The 21909-nt window shown below is 51.0% G+C and overlaps 1 protein-coding gene across 2 annotated transcripts in view; it reads left to right on the top strand.

Annotated features, from left to right (window-relative positions):
* The first annotated feature begins 16343 nt into the window (after positions 1–16343).
* Positions 16344–21909, top strand: part of CERS2 (ceramide synthase 2) — a 50054-nt gene continuing 44488 nt past the window's right edge. Inside the window, exon 1 of one of the 2 annotated variants that reach the window (XM_073323349.1) lies at positions 16344–16480. Coding sequence is in view for 1 of the 2 variants with exons in the window: in XM_073323348.1 (XP_073179449.1) it covers positions 17316–17347 (32 nt within the window). In the remaining variant the exon portion in view is untranslated. Of the gene's footprint in view, positions 16481–17101; positions 17348–21909 lie in introns of those variants that run through there. The other variant, XM_073323348.1, reaches the window with a different exon arrangement.

Genomic DNA, 21909 nt, shown 5'->3' with positions numbered 1-21909 from the left:
GTGGGGAGGCAGCGAGTGGACTTGCTACAGCATGACCTGGGGACAGGTTCCCATTGGGAAGCCAGAGAGCGGTTGGCAAGAGGCCAGGCCTGCCGACGTAGATCGCTCAGTGGAGAAGATGGGTGGCGGAGGGGTTAGTGTACCAGCCTGCCTGTAGCGAGACCTGGTTTCAACTCCCACCGCTGCCTCTGTGACCTTGGCAAGTCAATTAGGCCCAGATCCTCAAGGATATTTAGCAAAAAGAAAAGGAGGACTTGTGGCACCTTAGAGACTAACAAATTTATTTGAGCATAAGCTTTCGTGAGCTACAGCTCACTTCAAATGCATCCGATGCAGTGAGCTGTAGCTCACGAAAGCTCATGCTCAAATAAATTGGTTAGTCTCTAAGGTGCCACAAGTCCTCCTTTTCTTTTTGCGAATACAGACTAACACGGCTGCTACGCTGAAACCTGTCATTATGCAAGGATATGTAGGTAACTAACTACCCCTGAAATCTGGGACTTAGGCCAGGTCTCCACTGCAGACCTATATTGGTGTAACTATGTCACTCAGGAGCCACATCTAGCTGTGGGTGGAGCCTGGGATTTGGGGGCGGAGTTAGATTCCCAGCCTGCCGTTCTGGAAAAGACCTCTTTACCTGGAAGGTTCTCAAGGCAGAACGACCTACCCCTCCAGATACACAGTGCACGGCGTGGAAAGGGCGTCTCTGGTCGGTTAAAATGGGAAACTGGGCAGAGGAGTGTGGATTGTAGGATCATTGGGGGCTAAGCCCACCCAGTGCCCCCACTGATGTACTGTGGGGTGCAACACCACCTGCTGCCACTGAAGGTCTGGTAGGGCTGGAGCAGCTGCAGTAGACCCAGCTGCCACCAGAGAATGCCGGAAGGAGACAGCGCAGAGCAAGGAATGTAGGGTTCAACGGGACCGTTGGAGTTCAGCCCCCACAAACTCAGAGCCCTGTGCCTCTGGCCCCCACTGATCCTGCAGCCATGCTGGCTGAGAAGCAGCTGCTGCTGCCCCTTATCAAGCAAAAGCTGGTGTCGGCTGGATCTGTCTAGGTGGCCAGTGGTGCGTTTGTTGCATAAACCCCCACACCTGCGTGTGCCGGGCTGAAAACGCGGGGGTGTCTCCCAGCTGTCTGGAGCTGCATCAAGGGGGGCACCGAGCCAGCCAGTCTGACGCCGAGCCGCCTAGGACCAGCGCTTCCAGCTCAGGGGAGTGAGATATGGAGCCGCTTGGCTCTAGGGTGCGAACAGCAAACGCCCGAGCCGGCGGCCGGTGGGTGGTCTGCATGCAATGAGCCAGGTGGGATGAGGAAAGCTTGCCCCGGCCATCCCCATGCTGTGCTTGTTCTGGGGCTAGAGAGGGGATTTCTGTCTCCTGAGGCCCTGTCCGTCAAGCCAGCAGGAGAAAGCTGGAATGGGTCGGGGAGAGCTCTGTGACTGGGGGCTTCTACCAGGCATGTGTCCACATACAGTTCCTCTGGGTGGCGTCCACAGACTCCCTTTCGGGGCAGCGGGCACTCTGCTCGGTGTACCCTTCTGGGTCCCTCATTTTGACCCTATTCCCTGCACTCCCATCCCTCTACTTTTTTTTTGTCCCCCATGCTCAGTTGTCATCTGGGTCCTGTGGCCCCTCCCACACCTGAGGAGTGTGGGGCCTTTTGGTCCAGTGGGCCCGGCCCACCGTCTCAGTCATCAAACAGGCTGGGGAGAATGGATGGCCTTGTGATACAGCCCTGGGCCAGGGCTCTGGGGACCAGGGTTTGATTCCCTGTTCTGCCATAGACTTCCTGGGTGAGGTCCTTAACTACTTCATGCCTCAGTTTCCCACCTGTAAAATGTGGATGGTATTTCCCAGGCTGAATTCACTTCTCTTTATTCCCCACCTGGGGTTAAACAGATCAGTGGCTATGGGGTGGAGGCCAAAGCAGAATAATCTCAAGCAGGTAGGAATCCTGGGCCATTTTTCCAACCTCCTGGGAAGGAGCCTGGAGGCCCTGGGTGACTCAGCTGGGCTCCTTGCTGCCAGACTGCATTCCTAGCAGAAATTCCTTCCTTGTCAAACAAGATCAAACAATTCCTGCCTCAGAGGAGAAAGGGGGAATAAGTAACAAAACCACTGAGGAGGGCGGATCAGATGGGCCCAGGGCCGCTTGCACAACATGGCAAAGGCTTCCGTACCTGCCAGCACCTGACTCCTGGCTCTGATGCCTGGAGTGCTGTGGGGCAGTCGCTGCTGGAGGGCAGAGAGCAAAGTCCAGCGCTGGGTTCCAAAGCTCTTGCCGTGGGCGGGGGGAGGTATTTGGAACTGGGGGTGGAGAGGAGGAGTTGGGAACTCGGAATCCCCCCCAAAGTTAGAGGGGTTAAATCCTGGGTTTGGGGTTCATCTCTACACTCAGGGTGAGGAATCTTATCTTATCCCTACACATGCCTGTCTGCCTGGCTAGGGCTTGGATGTGCTGCCCATCCCCATGGCATCTGACTCCCCAGCCAAAGTCGCCCCCCCAGCTCTTTTGTCCCAAAGGGTATTTGCTGCTGTCAAGCGTCCCCTGAACTCTTCTGTTGGCATCTGGTCTCCCTTCCCAGCCCCACACCTGAGCAGAGCCCCCTCCCCAGCCCACCTGCTGCAGCCCCACAAAGAGCCCCATCTCCCCCACTTCCCTGGCCTGACTCCCCACTTATTCCCCCCAGCCTCAGCCTTTTCCCTCCCCTGCATCTCCTCACCCCTCTGCGCCTGTCTCCTTCCCCCCAATGCTGCCCCCCAACATGCCTTGTCTCCCCGCCCCCCCGGCTCCTGAGCAATGCTGTCCCCTCCTGGAGAAGGGCTGTATTGCAGCTGCTCAGGTCCAGGGGAGGGACCTAGGGAGAGGGAAGGGGCAGGAAGTCTTGGCTGCCGGCTTAGCAGCCCTGGTAGCCAGAAAGCCGGGCACATGCCCGCAGCCCAGCTGGGGAGCAATAGTGCAGCTGGGCTGAGTATCAGGCAGCTGCAGGGGGCAGGCCTAAGGCTGACGCTCCCTGTCCTGGCAAGTGGGCACTGCTGGGCCCTTGGGACTTGGGGTGTGTGAGTGTGTGTCCATGCATGTGTCATTGCGTGTGCGTGCAGGGCTGGCCCTAGATCACATGGCGCCCCAGGTGAGGAGCGTCTTTGATGCCCCCTCCCATTTGTTAAACCTTTGAATACCTTCTTTCTGATTGGTTTCAGAGTAACAGCCGTGTTAGTCTGTATTCGCAAAAAGAAAAGGAGGACTTGTGGCACCTTAGAGACTAACCAATTTATTAGAGCATGAGCTTTCGTGAGCTACAGCTCACTTCCTCAGATGCATATCGTGGAAACTGCAGCAGGCTTTATATATACACAGAGAATATGAAACAATACCTCCTCCCACCCCACTGTCCTGCTGGTAATAGCTTATCTAAAGTGATCATCAGGTGGGCCATTTCCAGCACAAATCCAGGTTTTCTCACCCTCCACCCCCACACACAAATTCACTCTCCTGCTGGTGATAGCCCATCCAAAGTGACAACTCTTTACACAATGTGCATGACAATCAAGTTGGGCTATTTCCTGCACAAATCCAGGTTTTCTCACATCCCCCCCACCCCCATACACACACACAAATTCACTCTCCTGCTGGTAATAGCTCATCCAAACTGACCACTCTTCAAGTTTAAATCCAAGTTAAACCAGAACATCTGGGGGGGGGGGGTAGGGAAAAACAAGAGGAAACAGGCTACCTTGCATAATGACTTAGCCACTCCCAGTCTCTATTTAAGCCTAAATTAATAGTATCCAATTTGCAAATGAATTCCAATTCAGCAGTTTCTCGCTGGAGTCTGGATTTGAAGTTTTTTTGTTTTAAGATAGCGACCTTCATGTCTGTGATTGCGTGACCAGAGAGATTGAAGTGTTCTCCGACTGGTTTATGAATGTTATAATTCTTGACATCTGATTTGTGTCCATTTATTCTTTTACGTAGAGACTGTCCAGTTTGACCAATGTACATGGCAGAGGGGCATTGCTGGCACATGATGGCATATATCATATATGGCATATACACTTCAATCTCTCTGGTCACGCAATCACAGACATGAAGGTCGCTATCTTAAAACAAAAAAACTTCAAATCCAGACTCCAGCGAGAAACTGCTGAATTGGAATTCATTTGCAAATTGGATACTATTAATTTAGGCTTAAATAGAGACTGGGAGTGGCTAAGTCATTATGCAAGGTAGCCTGTTTCCTCTTGTTTTTCCCTACCCCCCCCCAGATGTTCTGGTTTAACTTGGATTTAAACTTGAAGAGTGGTCAGTTTGGATGAGCTATTACCAGCAGGAGAGTGAATTTGTGTGTGTATGGGGGTGGGGGGGATGTGAGAAAACCTGGATTTGTGCAGGAAATAGCCCAACTTGATTGTCATGCACATTGTGTAAAGAGTTGTCACTTTGGATGGGCTATCACCAGCAGGAGAGTGAATTTGTGTGTGGGGGTGGAGGGTGAGAAAACCTGGATTTGTGCTGGAAATGGCCCACCTGATGATCACTTTAGATAAGCTATTACCAGCAGGACAGTGGGGTGGGAGGAGGTATTGTTTCATATTCTCTGTGTATATATAAAGCCTGCTGCAGTTTCCACGATATGCATCCGATGAAGTGAGCTGTAGCTCACGAAAGCTTATGCTCTAATAAATTGGTTAGTCTCTAAGGTGCCACAAGTACTCCTTTTCTTCTTTCTGATTGCGTTTGTAGCCCATGTCACGACGCTGAGGCACGATTTGCCTGTGTGATTTATCCCTGTCATATAAGCTGACCAATTTGCGCACTGGGATCTGTACAGCTGTATTTATTCGGGCCGGACATAAGCAAATAACAAAAAATGAGTTTCCTCTAAGCTTATGGAAACCTTTTAAGAATAACTGAAATGTACAGGGCAGGGCTGACAACGTTCTAGGTTAGTGAAAAATGAAGCCACGTACAGAATACCGGAAACACTTTACTTCAGACGTTCTATTTTCCCTTTTGTTGCTAGCCACAAAACCAGCCCCCCGAGCCCGGCGCCCCCCGAGCCCAGCAACCCAGGCAGTCGCCTGCCCCTAAATCTGGCCCTGCCTGCATGTGCCTGCGTGTGTCTGTGTGTGAACTTGCACGCGTGCGTGCGCCCAACCTGCCTACCTCTCGCACGCTGCTCCTGGGCCTCGTGAGCTAGTGCAGAGATGCTAATGGAGGGGTGGCCTGGGCAGCACAGGTTGGGAAGGGATCCCGGCAGTGGAGGAGGTGGGCGGTGTGGGGATCATTAGGAAACACAGGACTCTCCAGCCTGGATTGGACCAATGGGCCCATCTAGCCCAGCATCCTGTCTTCAACAGTGGACAATACCAGATGCTTCAGAGCAAGGAGCAAGAACCTTGCAGCGCTGGGATAACCTGCCCCCCAGGGAAAGTCCCTGGCTGATCCCAGGGAGCTAGAGGTTAGTTTATGCCCCTAAGGAGAGAGGTTTACAGCCTTTCCAGCACCTTTCATTCCTCCCCCCTGGAGATTTTCATTACCCACATCCGTGTCTGAGCCGTTCTGGAATCCCTCTAAGCTCTTAGCCTTGATGCTATCATGTGGCAGTGAGTTCCGCTGACTAATGGCAGGTTGCGTGGAAAAAGTAGTCATTGCATCCCACTGTAATGCAGCAATGGAGTTGGGAGTGCCTGGCTGCCAGGGCCCCACCCTGTGCTCTTCACAGACCCAGAGCTCCCATCGGCAGCAGTGGGAGCTTCCGGCATACAGGCTCCATCCCCAAGATTGGAATAAACCCCTGGGGCCAGTGAGCCAGATCCTCTTGCCAGTCAAACTGCCTCTGATGCAGAGATTCTGTGGGCTGGACAGGGGCCAAGCAGCTTTGAAGACAGATACTGCTGCAGGATCTCTCAGGCTGTGGACAGGTTCCTGGTACCGGAGGTCCGACGGACTAACTGCCTGGCAAAGCCAGCTGGGGAGGGAGGGAAGCTGCTGTACCACACCCTGAGTTGGCCAGATTTTATTGACTGAATTTCCTGGTGCAATATGAGGCCACACTGTCCCCTGGAGTTTAGACTCTTGCATGATCCAATTTTAGAGGGTAGATTATTATTGCTTGATGCTATAGATCTGCAGTAAATAGGCCAGTTCTCTCAACATCCCGCCGTTCACACCCCCTCCCTCTCTCTCTCTCTGCTTTCTCCCAGACGGCCTGGCATAGCTTCCTTATTGCTCTCTGCCCGTCCCACCTTTGTCTGAACGGCAGTGAGGGCTATTATTATTATTGTTATTTATTAGGTGTATTATGGTAGTGTCCAAGAGCCCCAGTCACTGAACCCAGGACCCCCACAGTGCTAGGGGCTGTACAGACTGAACAAAAAGACTGCTGCAAGCCAAACAGTTAATAAGCGAAAGATGAGAGCATGGTAGAGGGAGGCAGGACTCCTGAGTTCTAATCCTAATGCTGTGTGACCCCCTGGCATCTCATTTCTGTGCTCCGTGACTCAGTTCCGCCCCCCCCCTAAAATGGCGGTACAGACCTCCCTTTGCCCAGAGAGTGGAGATCCCAGGATGAAAAGCACAAGATGTTTATTATCTGATCTGATTATAAATCTGTTCTGGGAAGCTGGGCAATGCCAAAGGAGAGAGGCTCGTCAGAGGAGGGAACTGCTAATTGTTCGGCATGTTACCCTGTTGCGCCAGGCCTGTTCGTGGCTGTACAGAGAAAAATATAGTCCCGGCAGATATTGGGCAAACTTCCTTCACACAGCTGTGCCGATGCTCCTCAGTCCCGACCCGCAGCCCTGGGCTTCCCCCGACCCCCGCTCTGCTGATGCCCTTCAATTCCAACCTGCAGCTGCTGCCCTGACGCCCTGAGCTAGCCCAAAACAGCTTTCCCGATGCCTCTTAATTCTGACCTACAGGCCTCCCATCACCCGCTATTCTGCCCCCCAACCCCAGCTCTTCCGATACCCTGCATCATGACTTGCATGCAATCATAACACACCCCCTGGTATTCGAGAGTCCTTTCTCTAATTTCTATTCTTCACGTATGCAGGTTTTGTTGTTGACTCTGCTACTTGACTTGTTTCCCCACCTATAAAACTGGGATCACAGCTCTTCTCAGAGACACAAGGGGTCTAATTCCTTAGTGTCTGGGAAATTTTTGAGATTTTCCAATAGAAGGTGTGAGAGAAATGCAAAGTACCATTATTATTTTGGTAAGAAAATCTGTCCATGTAGGTGCTGTTGCAGGGCTAGCCTCTGGGAACTTTATAGAAAGAGGGGGAATAGCATGTGGATTCTTCTCCCAAAGCCAATGCCCCTACCACCTGAGCTAAAGGAGAATCTCCATTTATGTATAGGGCATATGACACACAATTGAGTTGTTTCAATTCCATCCAGGAGAGGGCAGCTCTCCTTCAATATCTCTCACAAACTCTGCAGTCCATTACAATATTATTAATTTAATTGGTTGTTACTTAAACTCCATTTCCCAGCAGGCTATGATCCCCATTGCTTTAACCTTAATATTTCTCAGTACTTACAGTGCTTTTCTCTTTCAAAGCCTTGTGCATTCATTAGCTTTTAATCCACCTATTAACAAACCACACTTCTCGACCTGAATTGGTCGAGGAGCGGGTTGCATTGTTGAAGGCACTCCGTACATAATCCTCAGCTGTGAGTATGCAATTTTTCCAGGGACGCGAAGCAGATCACTGCTCCTGCTCCTAATTATTATTTTTCTTATCAATAATAATAATGCTGATCGCCTTTCCGCTTCATATTGCCAAGGTGCAGCAGATGGCAGCAGAGTAAACAGAGAGATGTTTGTATTGCAAGCGTTTGCTCGGCAGTGACTCAGCAGCGCTGTAGGTCTGGTAAATTAGTTCTCCCCAGCTGGGCTTTTCAAGGCTCATGGGCCCTCCTGGCCTAATGACAACAAAAGCTAAAACCTCGGACTGTAAAGCCCTACCCAGTTCAGGAGCGCAGCTCTTGGCTTTCATTCCGTGAGATGAGCCAAACAGGATGAGTTTCGGGAAAGACTCAGGTCCTGATCACACAGCTGGAGTCAGATGGGCAGGGCCCAGAGCGGCACCAAGTTCTAAGAAGTCAACGTAGATTGAAGCCCAAGTGTCAAATTACTAAATAAATTTAATTTAAATCTCTTTATTCTGAGTTCTATTGCCCGCTCTGCCACTGGTGACCTTGGGTACGTCATGTCCCTGCTCTGTGCCTCAGTTTCCCCATCTATACAATGGGGATAATGAAACTTACCTCCTTTCTAAGAGACTGTGAGATCTGGGAATGAGAAGTGCTGGATAAGAGCTAGCTAATAATCAATGTATAATATAATGATACAATTATTATTATAAATCGCATGCACACTATTCGGAAGAACACATTTTTCCTCAGTACGAAAACCAGTCATACTCTTTGGGCCTTTTGGCGAACACCGTTCAAAGAATGGATGGTCTGGAGCCTGGGATAAAATGTTATCAAAGCATCAGCTAATGCTGATTGTTAATTAACTGTTACTCATAGTTAATGGTGCAATCATGCTTGTATTGTTTAGTGTGCATGCCCTCTTGTTGGTTTGGTATAATCTCATCATGATTTCACTTGCTTACGAATTTGTTTGCAGGCCAGCAGCCTGCAAAGGCAGGCGAGAGGCGATTGCAGATAGATGGTCTGGAACAGACATGCAGGGAAAGGGCTCAAATTTTCAAACGTTCTTAAGCAGGGTTCTCAAACTGGGGGTCGTGACCCCCTCAGCGGGTTGTGAGGTTATTACATGGGGGGGGGTCGCGAGCTCTCAGCCTCCACCCCAAACCCCGCTTTGCCTCCAGCATTTATAATGGTGTTAAATATATAAAAAACGTGTTTTTAATTGATAAGGGGGGGGTTGCACTCAGAGGCTTTCTGTGTGAAAAGGGTCACCAGTACAAAAGTTTGAGAACCCCTGTTCTTAAGTAATTTAGGAGCCCAGATCCCACTGGCTTTCCTTGAGGCTGACGCTCTGGAATTGCTTGACTATTTTAACCAGTGTTCCTATCCGGGGCAGGATTTAAGGAAAGGTTGAAAGAACTGGACATGTTTAGTCTAGAGAGGAGAAGGCTGAGGGGCGACCTGATAGTCTTCAGATATGTTAAGGGCTGTTATAAAGAGGATGGGGATCATCCAGAGCCGTCCCTAGGGTACAACGAATCAGGGCAGCCGACCTGGGCCCCATGATTTGGGGGGCCCCCAGCAGCCACCCCAAATTACCATACCCTAGGGACAGCTCTGTGTGCCTGTCATGCGGGGGCACTAAGCCGGCCCAGAGGGGTGGGGTTAGGGTGCGGGGGCCAGGCTGGCCCAGGGGGTTAGTGAGGGGCCTGGCACCAGCAGCAGTGACCCCAGGCGTCGCACGTGGGATGAGGCGGAAGCTGGAAAGAGGCGGGGCAGGAGCGGAGCAGGGGCGGGACACGGGATTGGGGGAAGGGGTGGAGGGGGTGGGGTTTTCCTGGGCTCTGCACCCCTCGGGGGCGGCCCTGGGATCAACTCTTCTCTGTGTCCACTGGAGGTGGGACAAGAAGTAATGGGCTCAATCTGCAGCAAGGGAGATTTAGGTTAGAGATTAGCGGAAACGGTTTAACTGTAAGGACAGTTTAGCATTGAAACAGGCTACCAAGGAAATCCCCGCCACAGGAGGGTTTTAAGAACAGGTTGGACAAACACCCATCAGGGATGGCCTAGGTTTATTTAGCCCTGCCTCAGCGCAGGGGGCTCGACTAGATGACCTCTGGAGGTCCCTTCCAGCCAGACATTTCTCTGATTCTCCATGTCTAACTTGGAGCACGTGCTTACGTCTCACGTGCGTGCGAGCACTGGCCTGCATAGGGATAATTTCCTGAGTCGGGCCCTGGGAGACTCAGCGGATGACCTGACTCTGCTCTCATTTGACCACCTGGGGAAGTTTGCCCAGTGACTTCAGTGGCAGCAGAACGGCAGCCGAAATGGGGCGAAGGCTCCGTCCCTGCTCAGATCACTGCAGGATCGGGGCCACAGGAGGGCGGGGGGAGAGGGTAAGAATGTCGCAACCTTTGCTGAGGCCGCGTAGAGGAAACGCTCAGGGGAATGTGTTTCGGGCCAGAGAAGTGACTGCGCAAAACACTGGCCCCGCTTACTCAACCTGCTCCCTGCGTGTCTCTGAGTCACATCCCCTGACCCTGGCAACTCGGCCCTCCTGCTCCCTGCCAGCCAGGGGGGTGTACTCTGGGCCCACTGAATTGCCAGCTGCAGTGGCATTGTGCCCGGGGGTGGTGGAAGGAGCCAGCTGGAGTTTGAGATCTTGGGGGTGCAGTTTAGGGGGGTGTTTCTCTAGACGTCAATGGCCTGGCAGTGACTACGAGCCCTGGCATTCTGGGCTTCTGTTTTACTGCAACAGAACCCTGAGCTCTGGGGCCCTAAGTCCTGCTTGTCCTCCCCCTGCACCCCTGTTCCCCACCCCTGCAAGAGGTTACTCCAAAGACACAGACAGGAATGGAAGCAAAGAAGTGGAGAGTGCCAAGCTCTTTGCATAGCCCTTTAAGAGCCAGCCAAGGAAAGCGGGGTTAGAACAGGGGTCTGGGCATCAGGAGTCCTGGGTTCTGTCCCCAGCTCTGGGAGGGGAGTCAGGTCTAGTGGTTAGAAGAGCAGGCAGGCAGGCAGGCAGGACTGCTGGGTTCTATCCCCAGCTCTGGGAAGGGAGTGAGGTTTAGTGATTAGAGAAGGGGGGGAGGGACCAGGACTCCTGGGTTCTCTTTCCCAGGGGGACCCACCACGCACACTGCCTAGTGCATGACAGATGTGCAGAGAAGCAGAACGATCAGTGTCCCCAACTTGCATCGGGGGCTCTAACTGTATAGGGTGTGATGGGAACTAGTGGGAAACATATGGCCTGTAATCCCATCCTGCCCTAGCCTGACTCACAGGGGCTTTCCGGCAGTGACACGTTCCAGCAGGAACAAAAGATTTAATTCCTTCTCTGGGTAGAATCCTGCGTGGTCACAGACTTGTTACAGTCCCATCAGCACCATTCTACAGATGGTGACACCGAGGCACAGGGCAGGGACCAGACTTGCCTAAAGTTGCACAGACAGTGCTGGGAATAGATCCCAGGAGCCCAGACTCTCAGGCCCCTGTTCTAACTACTAGACTCTGCTTTCTCCCAGCAGTGGGCGTAGAACTGAGTCACAGTTCCCTGCTGTAAACACTAGACACCACTCCCCTCCCAGAACTGGGAAAGAGAACCCAGGAGTCCTGCACGCTAGAGGCTTGGCTCTTTGAATCATACTGCAGCAGCACCTGGTTCAATCCTGGTATGTTGGCCAAGAGGGTGGCTGGCATGCATTCTTCTGCATGGGGCCCGGACGGTGTCATGGCGCCAGGGGCTCTGGTGGGTGTCCAGGTTGCAGAGAGTGAGACGGCCAGGGCTAACCTGATGGAAGGTTATGAAAATCACGACAGGGACCTTCCCCCCCACTTCCAGGCTAGTATGTTTACAGTGATCGGGGTTGCTAGGCGGATAGGATTCCTTGTTCTGTACCAGCTAAAGCTGCATCAGGGTGTGTTTCTGCATTCCTAGGCAAGGCATCCCACGGCCAGTGCTGTGCATCATGGATCTGTTTTTTTGTAGTGTAGACATACCCTTAAACCCACTATGGATTTGGTGGAAGGTAATTATGCATCTTGGTATTAATAATTAGCATTCTCTGAATGGCACTCAAAGTTGGACAGACAGACAGGCTCAGCGACGAGTCTAGGTATTGATCCTGCAGTTGGGCCCCCTGCCCGCATGTGCAATCCCATGGGGCAGCAGGATCGGGGCCTCAACAGACCCTTTTCACACCATGGGGCAGATTTCCAAGGGCTCACCACCCACAGTTGGGGCCGGGACCCAGGGTTTTCTAAACACTTCCACTCCCATTCAGCTAGCAGAACAAGTGCCCCAAATTTCCAGCCCGGCACCCAAAAGGGTCACTTTTGGTGAGCGTCTCGGCACCCAGGGTGCTTCTGGAAAGCAGGTCCCTAGTACTGTGGGGAGCTGGGCTCTCTGGGAAAAGGGATGACCGTATAGCTGTATTTAAGGTACTTACAGGGCTCCTCCCACTACCAGAGCATCTGAGCGCCTCACACCCACCCTGTGAAATAGGGAAGTGCTATTATGGACCCCACTTACAGATGGGGGAAACGGAGGCTCTAATCCTCAAAGGTTTGGTCCCCAGTCATTTGCCCAAGGAGCCTGGGTAGAGTAAGGAATTGCACTTAGGTTTGCCAAGTCCTAGGCTAGTGGGCTAACCATTAGGCTGTCCTTACTCTCTGGGGAAGGGTTTGTTTGACTGCTGTCATGCCACACTCTCTTAGGTCTGACCTGGCCCCCACCACCCTAGTATCTGAGCACGTAACAGTCTTTAATGTATTTATCCTTACACCACCCCCATGAGACAAGGTAGTTCACTTATCACCATTGTACAGATGAGGAAACTGAGGCTAAGTGACTGGCCCAAGATCACACAGAGAGCCTGTGGCAGAGCAGATACTTGACCCCAGGTCTCTGGCTAGTGCTCTGACCACTGCACCAAATCTCCCGCCCTGCCTTCTCCCCCAGTGTCACGGCTCCATGCCCCCGTGTTTAACACACCATGTATTCACTCCCGCCATTTCTAAGCCTTACCCATTAATTCTTTAGTTGCTGTTTTATGGATGACTGGACACATACACACATCCCTCCCTGACACTCAGGGATGCTTCGCCCACCCTACTGAGGGGGCAGAAACCTCCATCCCTCTAAGGGTAGATCTAGAGTGCAAAGAAAAGACCCCTAGCAGCAACCCTCAGAGTGAGGGTCAACTGACTTGGGCTCATACTAGGGGGCTGAAAATAGCAGTGTAGCTGTTTGTGCTTGAGCTGGAGACCCTCCCTCCTCACTGGGTCTCCAGCCCGATTCTCTACACTGCTATTTCTAGTCCTGTAGTGCCAGCCCAAGTCAGTTGACCCAGGCTCTGACACTTGCTGCCGGGGGTCTTCTATGGCAGGGTAGCCATTCCCTAAGTCTTCTGGCCCTGGAGTACTCCCTGCAGCCACCAATTGGGTGTCTCTGCAAATCACAGAACTAAGACCAGTCAGTGATACGCCCTCCCCGCCCCCAAACGCACACTTCTCCATTTGGTCTGAGCAGGCTTGCTGCCGCAACTGCAGCAAACCTGTCTGCTCAGCAGAAAGGCATCTGACTCACCACCGTGGACCCACCGTGTGCGTTAGATGCCTCCTAGGCCGATTGACTGTGCCACACATCCATGAAGAGTGGGCGCTCCACAGGCGGGTGCTGCAGTCTATTGGGTGAGTGGAAGGAGGACCCTTCAGCCCCCAACGGCGAGTTCGTGGGGTCACTTTCTGGGGCTAAAGGAAGAGGACTTAGACTTACAGTGCACTGGAGTGGGGCTCAAGTGACCCAAATTCAATTCCTAGCTCTGCTGGTGACCTCAGTTTCTCCATCTGTAAAATGGGGACAATGACACTGACCTTCTTCATAAAGCACGTTTTGATCTATGGATGCAAAGAGCTAGGGATTTGACTCTGTTGACAGCATTGACAGGACAGCAACTGGTGCGAATTGTGGTGCATTGAAAACTGTGTTAATTGTAAACTGTCACTTTAAATTCTCAGGGGGCCTTCCTGGTTTTGCTAGCAGGCTAGGGGGCTCTGTAGGGAAGCGTGTGATATGGGCCTAACAGCAGTCAGTGCCAGTCTGCAAAGAGCCATGCTAGAGAAAGATTGGGTAAGGTGTGGCTCACTGCCTTAGGGAGCAGCCTGCTTTGTCTCTCTCTGGTTTTGGTTCTTGTGTGTTAAGGTCTGGAGTTTAAGAAATAAAGTCGTGTTATGCTGCAACCTTCCAGCAAGACTATTGATGTTTTCATCTAATGCCCAAATCAATGGACTCTCCTTCCTTCTTGCGATGTTGGGTAAAGGAAGTTGGCAGCTCATAGCTTGGTCAGAACAACGGAGCACCAAGGACCGAAGCAGCATTCCTGACCTCATGTTCTGAGGCGCTCTGTTTGTCTACTCCTCTTTGGACTCACTCCATAGCTACCTACACAAAACCCTGGCCGAGTGCCATCGGGAGCTTTATTAAAAGCTCTGGGTCGGTGTCCCTTGCCAGCACCTTGTTGCCTCTTAAATCCAGACTCAAGGGCCATTTTTCTATGGGAGCACCTACTACTTCTCCCCCTGATAACAGGGGGTTCCTATGTCTGGTTTTGGCCAACTTCAGGTTTAATCTTGTAGCCAGGCAAGATTCTTTGTTTTCCCACTAACAGGCAGGGTTGCACTACCTGTCAGATCCTTTGTGTTTAACACCAACACCCAGATTTCACAGGAGAACTCTGTGCCTTGGCAGGAGTTAATGAGAATGTATTTTAGCTGGTTCCAGGCGGGGTTTGTCAGACCTGCCGCTGTAGCAATGGGATAGGGTGCGTCCAGTTGCCCTCTTGAGTTTGCAAATACAGTTGATGTGCCGCAGTGTTTCTCCAGCCTCTGATACACCAAAAAATAAGCCAAGCTGGGTTCTCACCCAAGCATCAGGAACTGTGGTGCAACATTGTGCTTTGTGTCCCTGGAGATAAGCACCAAGAAAGCAGCAAAGAGATTTCCCCCTCCCTATTGATTGGCATTGCAAAAGCCATAATAGAGATTCTCACTGGGTGCTCACTGTACTACCACTGGACATCCTGGTACACTGAGGGTGGGACTGCTGACTCTCAAGCTATGATGGCCCCCAGAGACTTTCCACTACACGCTTCCTCTTCTCGGTCTCTCTCACCTGCCACTCTTGCATCATGTTGATGACATGCTCAAGCTGTGTGTCTCCTCCAGGCAGTGCAACAGCACCCACAGAGAAGCAGCTCAAAGGAGCACTCTAAAAAGCTAATGCATCAGGTGACACAAAGACGGGGTCTGAGGGTTAGAGTCCTTCACATCAGCCAGACTTACTGGCAGGACTTCCCCAGCGGCTCTTGCTAGCTCCAGGGGCAGAGTTCAGGTTGCGAGGCAGGGCTGGTGTGCATCTCGGTATTTCCTAGTTTTCAGAGGTTTAAGTAAGGGGGCCCCTCGACGTTCTGGAAAGGCAAGAGGCTGGCCAGACTTAACGCTCCAATAACAAAGTTTTGGGGCAGTGAATTTCCCTAGTTGTTTGGGGGAAGCGGGGGGAGTGAGGGCACACTATTGCGGGGTGCAAGGAGGCTTCCTGGGAGCACCTCACTGCCACTCAGCTACCAGCTCTGCCCTCCTCCTTGGGGCAGGGATGGGCCAGTAAGGCTGGAGTGGCTCCGGGGAGGAAGGAAGGTGGTATGCAATGGGCTCTGAGCAGCACATCGACCATTGGCAGGCAACCAGGGAGAGTGGAGGGGATCCCTAGCTGCTACACCCCCTGCTGGGGCCAGCGTATTGGGAGGGGGTTCTGCATAACCCTCTGTAGGCTCATCTCTCTGTTGATCCCTGTATCCGTCTCTCTGTTGATCCCCACATGCATCTATCGATCCTCACACACCTCATCTCTCTGTTGATCCCTGTATCCATCTCTCGATTGATCCCCACATGTATCTAGTAATCCTCATACACTTCATCTATTGATCCCTGTATCCGTCTCTCTATTGATCACTGTATCTATTAATCCTCATACACTTCATCTCTCTATTGATCCCTGTATCCATCTCTCTATTGATCCCCACATGTATCTATTAATCCTCATACACCTCATCTCTCTATTAATCCCTGTACAGTATTTGGCCTGCTAAACCCAGGGTTGTGAGTTCAATCCTTGAGGGGGCCATTAGGGATCTGGGGCAAAAACTGGGGATTGGTCCTGCTTTGAGCAGGGGGGGTTGGACTAGATGACCTCCTGAGGTCCCTTCCAACCCTGATACTCTATGATTCTATGATCCTCAGACACCTCACCTATTGAGCCCCGTATCTATCGATCTCTCTATTGAGCCCCGTATCTATCGATCCAGCTACCCGCGTATCTCTTTCTCTGTCTCTATTGATCCCCGTCTCTCGCTACTGATTCATCTATGGAGCCCCGTCTCAGCCTATCAGTCGATCCCCGTATCTATCCCTCTGTCCGTCCCCCCCGCCGCCGCCTCCCGCCACGGCCGCCTCAGCCCGCTGCCCTCCAGCCCCGCGAGTCGCGCCCCTCCCCCCAGCGGAGGAGCGGCCGCGCGGCGCCGGCCGCCGCAGGGTGGGGCGTGGCCTCAGCCCGGGTCCGCCCCTCCCCGCCGGCGGCTGAGGCCTCGGGCGGCCGATCGCTTTCTCCGCGGTCGACTGCTGGGGCTGGACCAGCGTCTCGCGCGGCGGCGGCGGGCACGTCACGGGGCAGGGCGCGCGTTGCCCGGCAGGGGCGGGGACCGAGAGGCGCAGGCGAGAGGCCGCAGGGAGCCCGCTCCCGCTCTTCCACAGGTGAGTGAGTGTCTGTCTGTCTGTCTGTCGGGGGGCTCCCCCCCTCCCCCCCCCCGGGGGCGGTTGGCAGCGGCGCCTGAGGGGAAGCGACGCGCGGCTCTTCGCCAGCGTCGGCTGCAGGGTGGGGCTTCGCCGGGCGGCTTCTGCCCGCCCCGGCGGCCCGAGAGAGGGCGAGGGAAACAACGGCCCCCCCCCGCTAGGGGGCGTGTGCAAGGGGGGGCACCCCTCCCTTGGATGGGGGGGGGCTGGGGGCACCTACCCCCTCTGATGGGGGGGGGGTGGGGAGTTGTCGATTTCTCCTCCTCTTTTGTGTGTGGAAGCCGTTAAAAAAGGGAGGGGGGGTGGTTTCTGCCGCATCCCCCCCCCTTCCCCTTCCCCTTCCCCTGCCATGACTAATGGATTCAAATGGGCTTCGGTGCGTCTCAGCCCGTGTCCACCCACGTGAAGCGTTTACCAGAAACTGGTTCGCGAAGGTGGGGTGGGGAAGGGGGGTCGTTTCGCGGTCGGTCCCGCTCTGCCTTATTCCCTTTGATGGCGCCCGGGCCTGAAACAGTCACGAAAAGCGTTAACCGCCCCCCCCCCCGCCCCACACTCCTTCTCCTGTCTTCTTTATCGTCTCTACGCGCTGCCCTTCCCTTGGGCAGGGAGGGTTTTGCAAAGTTTCCGTGCCGCGGCGGCGGGGTCGTGTCATCGGCTCTCCCGTTTGCAACAAGCGGAGAGGCTGGAAGCGTTTGCAAAAGCTGGGCACTCCGGCGGGGTTGCGTCGGCTGGCCAGAGCCGCTTCTGAGCCGGCGGGGTGTGGAAGGGCCTTGCACGCTCCCCTTAAAATGAGGGAATGCAGCCGGCTGGGTGGATCGTGAGCAGAAAGTAAGTTGGAGGAGAGGCTGTTGTCCCGCTGTTGATAAAGTGCTTCCCCCCCCCCCCCCCCCCGAAGGGTAGTGCCTTATGGAGTTTGGACGATGCGTGTGTGGGATATAATTATTTTCCAAGTAATCTAAGGTCTCTTCCCCACCATATGCCCTACATTTGGGGTACATGCTTTCTACGTTTATAAGGATTTTATTCTTTTGCTTCCAGTTTTTTTTTTTGGGGGGTGGGGGGAACCTGCCCTGCCTCCAGCCTTGTTGCTGTGGTGAGTTTGAGACTTTTCCAAAGCACACGACTTTGCAGAACGCTTAATGCAACTGGGAAACGTTTGCAGGGAGTATGTTTTCCGAGGCCTCAATTACGGGAGTTTATCTTGTTTTGACTCTTCAGATGTTAAACAGCACATATCTCTGCTGAGTCCCATTATGTTTTTTAAGCTCCTGGGCTGCTGACTTCCCACTTTCTGAATTCCAGGAGCCATAATGTGACTTGCCAGTTAACAGGCCTGAGTCAAAGCAGATTGTAGTCTGTGGAAAAGATTCCATATTATGCATTAAGTTCTGCATAAATGTTCATCTTCAGACACCCCATGTTTCGGAGGGGATTGAATCAGTGAACTTTTAGTGGGGCTTAAGGGGCTGGAAAGTGTGCAAATTTAATAGCAGCTGGGTTCCTAACTCCCCTAGGGTACTCTGAAAACCCCAAAAAGAAAAGGAGTACTTGTGGCACCTTAGAGACTAACCAATTTATTTGAGCATAAGCTTTCGTGAGCTACAGCTCACTTCATCGGTTTTATGTGGCTCAAGAAAGACCACACAGTAAGTTGGAGGCCAGGGAAATTGCTGGCTCCCAGCCCCATGCTTCATCTGTGAGTAAATTCTAGCATTCAGTAAAATAGAAGGTTTCATTATACAGAATCTGAGGCTGCCTTCCAAAGTAAGATAGCTGGACCTTTGGGCTCTCTCTTAAACGGAACGAAAGACTCTGTTCGTAATGTTCATTGATTCAGCAATGCAGGTTCTCAATTACCATATTTGGGCGGGGGGAGGAAAGGGGACAGGAGCCCAATGTGTCAGAACCCTTATCAGCTCTGACTGTACGAAAGGTATGGGAACAGTCAGAATCTGCAATAACTTTACAAGATCAGCATACTGAATAATTTAACAATCTAGGAATAGAGAGGAAGATGGCCCCGTGGTCAGGACACTGATCTGTGACTTGGGAGATCTGTTTAATTTCCTGCCCTGCTGCAGACTTCCTCTGTAACCTTGGGCAAGTCACTTCAGAAATTAATGGAAGTTAAAAGCCTAAATACATTTGAGCATCTTGGCTTTCGTTTGTCTGTGCCTGAGGTTCCCCAACTGTAAAATGGGGGTGATCCTTCCTCACAGAGGGTTTGGGAGGATAAATATGGTAAAGATTGTGAGGTGCTCACACGCTACAATAATGGAGGTCAGATAAGGACCTTAAGGTAGAATGTGTAACCTGCTTGATGCTATAATGTAATTCTTGGGCACCTTTTAAAATTAGCCTACTCTGTACAGAAAACAGTGAATTTCTGGCATGTTGGTAGCTTTGTTAAAGGGGGTATGTTTCTATCTTTGAGATAAAGGTCTCACCTCTAATTTTGTTGTAACCAGGGTCGTTCTAGTTTATATTTACTGGGGAGCCTGAATCTTTGGCCTTGTTAGTGGTGGCTCCAGCTGACAACCCTGGTGCTGAGCAAACCAAAACACTTGAAAAGCAAAAGTTTCTGATTCCAAGTTCATCCCAAAACAACCCTCCTCTCCATTCCCATCTAGATGGGTTAATTCCAAGGAGCATTATTTATACAGCAAATCTTGCAAGGCTGTCAGTGGAAAATAATACTTTATTTACTCTTTCCTCTGTTTGCCATCATAACTGGAATTATAAATATTCCCCCTTTAAAAAAAACCAAAACAACTTGGCTGAATGAGCAGAATCTTGTGGGGGTACATGCAGCGCCTGGCACTTTAAATTCTCTCTGCAAAGAAGGGTTTTCTGCCATAAAGAGCTTTCAATCGGAAGCAAATGTGGGATGCAGGATCATTACCACTTCTGTTTCTTGCTAGTGCTTTGGCCTGATCTTTTGGTCTGGTTTGAGCAGGTGGTTCCCTGCACCCATGTGGAACCACATTGTTGGGCTGGGTTTTGCGTGGAGAGGTCAGATTGCAGGATGGGGTTTTTGTGAGCTATTCCTGAGCATCCAGTTAGCCAAATGTTAATAATCCATGCATTTTCCCTCCCCCTTCCCTAGCTCTGTGATCTGAATTGCTAGACAATCAAGACTCAACTCCTTCAGGTTAATTATTCACATCAGTGGAGAGTTTGAGCTATCTATTTTGGGGCATAGATTCCCCCCCACCACTATGACTGGTGATTTTATTTTGATGCTTCTGTTTTTGGGTGCCCAACTTGAAACACCCTGGGCCACATCCTCAGCTGGTGTAAACTGTCATAGCTCCATTGTGGGTATGGCAGGTACTTAACACACTCTGAAATTCAAACCCCTTTTAAAGCGCTTTGGGTTTGGTCTTACAAAATGACTCATTGCTTTTGAAAATCATGGCTTTGTTATTTTTAAGCCAGCAGTGGCAAAGCAGAAGTTGCCCAGATGTAATGTGTTAACTATGAAGACAAGAAGATTCTATTCTCAATAAATCCCTAGCTGTCACTCAGGAATTACAGGATGTTGGATGGGTGAGACTGAAAGAATTTAAAGAATATTGACCTGTCATCACTACTGCTCCATGTGTATGTTTACATAGGCTAGTCTGTTTCACTTTTGTTTTTAGTTACTTTCACTTTCTGGTTCTCCTGCCCTTGTACAGCTGTTTGGTACAGCTACCTAGAAATCCATGTGTGGTTTTTTCAAAAGCACTCAAGGCCCTGATCTTGTAAACACTTACACACAAATTAAACATTTTACTGTTATGAGTAGTCCCATGAATGTGTTAAAAAAACCAAAACCATGAAATGAAATCGGGAGGCAAATAAACAGAACTTAACACTTAGATTTCAGAGTGCTTTGCAAAGGAGGTATCATTATGCAGACAGAGAAACTGAGTCACACAGAGAGGTAGTGACTTGCCCAAGTCACCCAGAAAATCAGTGGCAGAGCCAGGAATAGAACAAAGTCTCCTGAGTCCCAGTCCAGTGACCTACCCATTAGGCTGCACTGCTGGGTTCTGTTTGTTTGCCTTCTGTGGTGTGTGTGGTGTATTTTGTTTTTGTTTTGCCATTAGGGGTCATATTTTCAAGTTTTTCTCTGTGACCACAAGGGCTAGAAGTGAAAGATTTTCATGTAACCTCCTGACTGCAGGACCAGGTGCTTTAAGAAAAGCAACAATTATCAAAAGACTCAAGATTTGGCAACATTTCTTTGCAAATAAATCCTATTTCTCCCTTCTAACCCTCTGAAAGCCTTCTCCAAATAATTGGAAAACTGTGTTTTTATGTATGTATATTTAAAAAAAAAAAGGAAATGGAAATTGTGGAGGTAATGAACCAAACTCCACTGCTTAATCACTGCTCTTTGTTGTAACCCCACCCTGATCTCTTATCTGTAAGGTTATCAACTTAAATCAGGATGCCTTCAGCGTGAGGTCAGAGGTGTTGGCATCTTAATACTGCAGAGCACATGAGATTCCTTCTGGTGCTGTATAAATAATAATGCCATTTTTTAAAAAGACAACCCTGCTAACCATAAATTTGGAGACTAATCTTAAATTTATGTTGTCCCTTTAACTCTGAGGAGCATCACTGTCAACGCTACAGATTTCCCTGGGTTTGGGGATCACAAGCACATAATCTCATTCATTCATTTTTTTTTAAATTAAAAAAAAAATCATGGAATTAGTTAAACAAAACCCAAACTACTTGAGTAAATTCCAAAAGCAGCTGATAAGCTTTTTCATAGCTTGCAGCTGTGTGTCTGCCTATGTTTAGATCTCTGAATCCAGCACTTTGCTCAGTTAGTTGCTTATATTCTTTGTCTGCCAAAAATCTCTCCTCTTAATGGTCTGGCTCTCTCTAACTCATCAGCTAGCACAGTTCTCCATCAGAGTGTCTTTGTGGCCTATTGGGTAGGGCACCAGCCTGAGACTTGGGAGACCTTGGTTCTCTTCCCAGCTCTGCCATTGATTTCCTGTTTGACCTTGTGATTCCCTTTTCAGGGCCTCTCTTTTCCATCCCACCCATTGTCTGTCTGTCTAGCTTTTGTTTGTTAGGCCCTGATCCTGCAAACACTTCTTATCATGTGCCTAACAGTGACTCATGGAGGTAAAATTAAACGTGCATAAGTGTTGGTAGGATCGGGGCTTTACTCTGGAAAATGGGGATGATCAGTCCTTATCTGCCTGGTCTGTTTAGATTGGGGGCTCTTTACGGGCAGGGTATGATCCTCACACAGTCTGTGCAGTGCCCAGTGTGACAGGGCCTTGATCAGTGTCTCAGTGTGCTGCTGTGACACACTGAAGGAACAATGAAGATGTTATTTTGGCAATGAGTTTAACAATCAGTTTACTCTTGATTAGCATAGG

This window comes from Lepidochelys kempii, chromosome 24 (assembly GCF_965140265.1).
Source record: "Lepidochelys kempii isolate rLepKem1 chromosome 24, rLepKem1.hap2, whole genome shotgun sequence".
Taxonomy (NCBI): domain Eukaryota; kingdom Metazoa; phylum Chordata; order Testudines; family Cheloniidae; genus Lepidochelys; species Lepidochelys kempii.
This window is presented reverse-complemented; position numbering and strand designations above follow the sequence as displayed.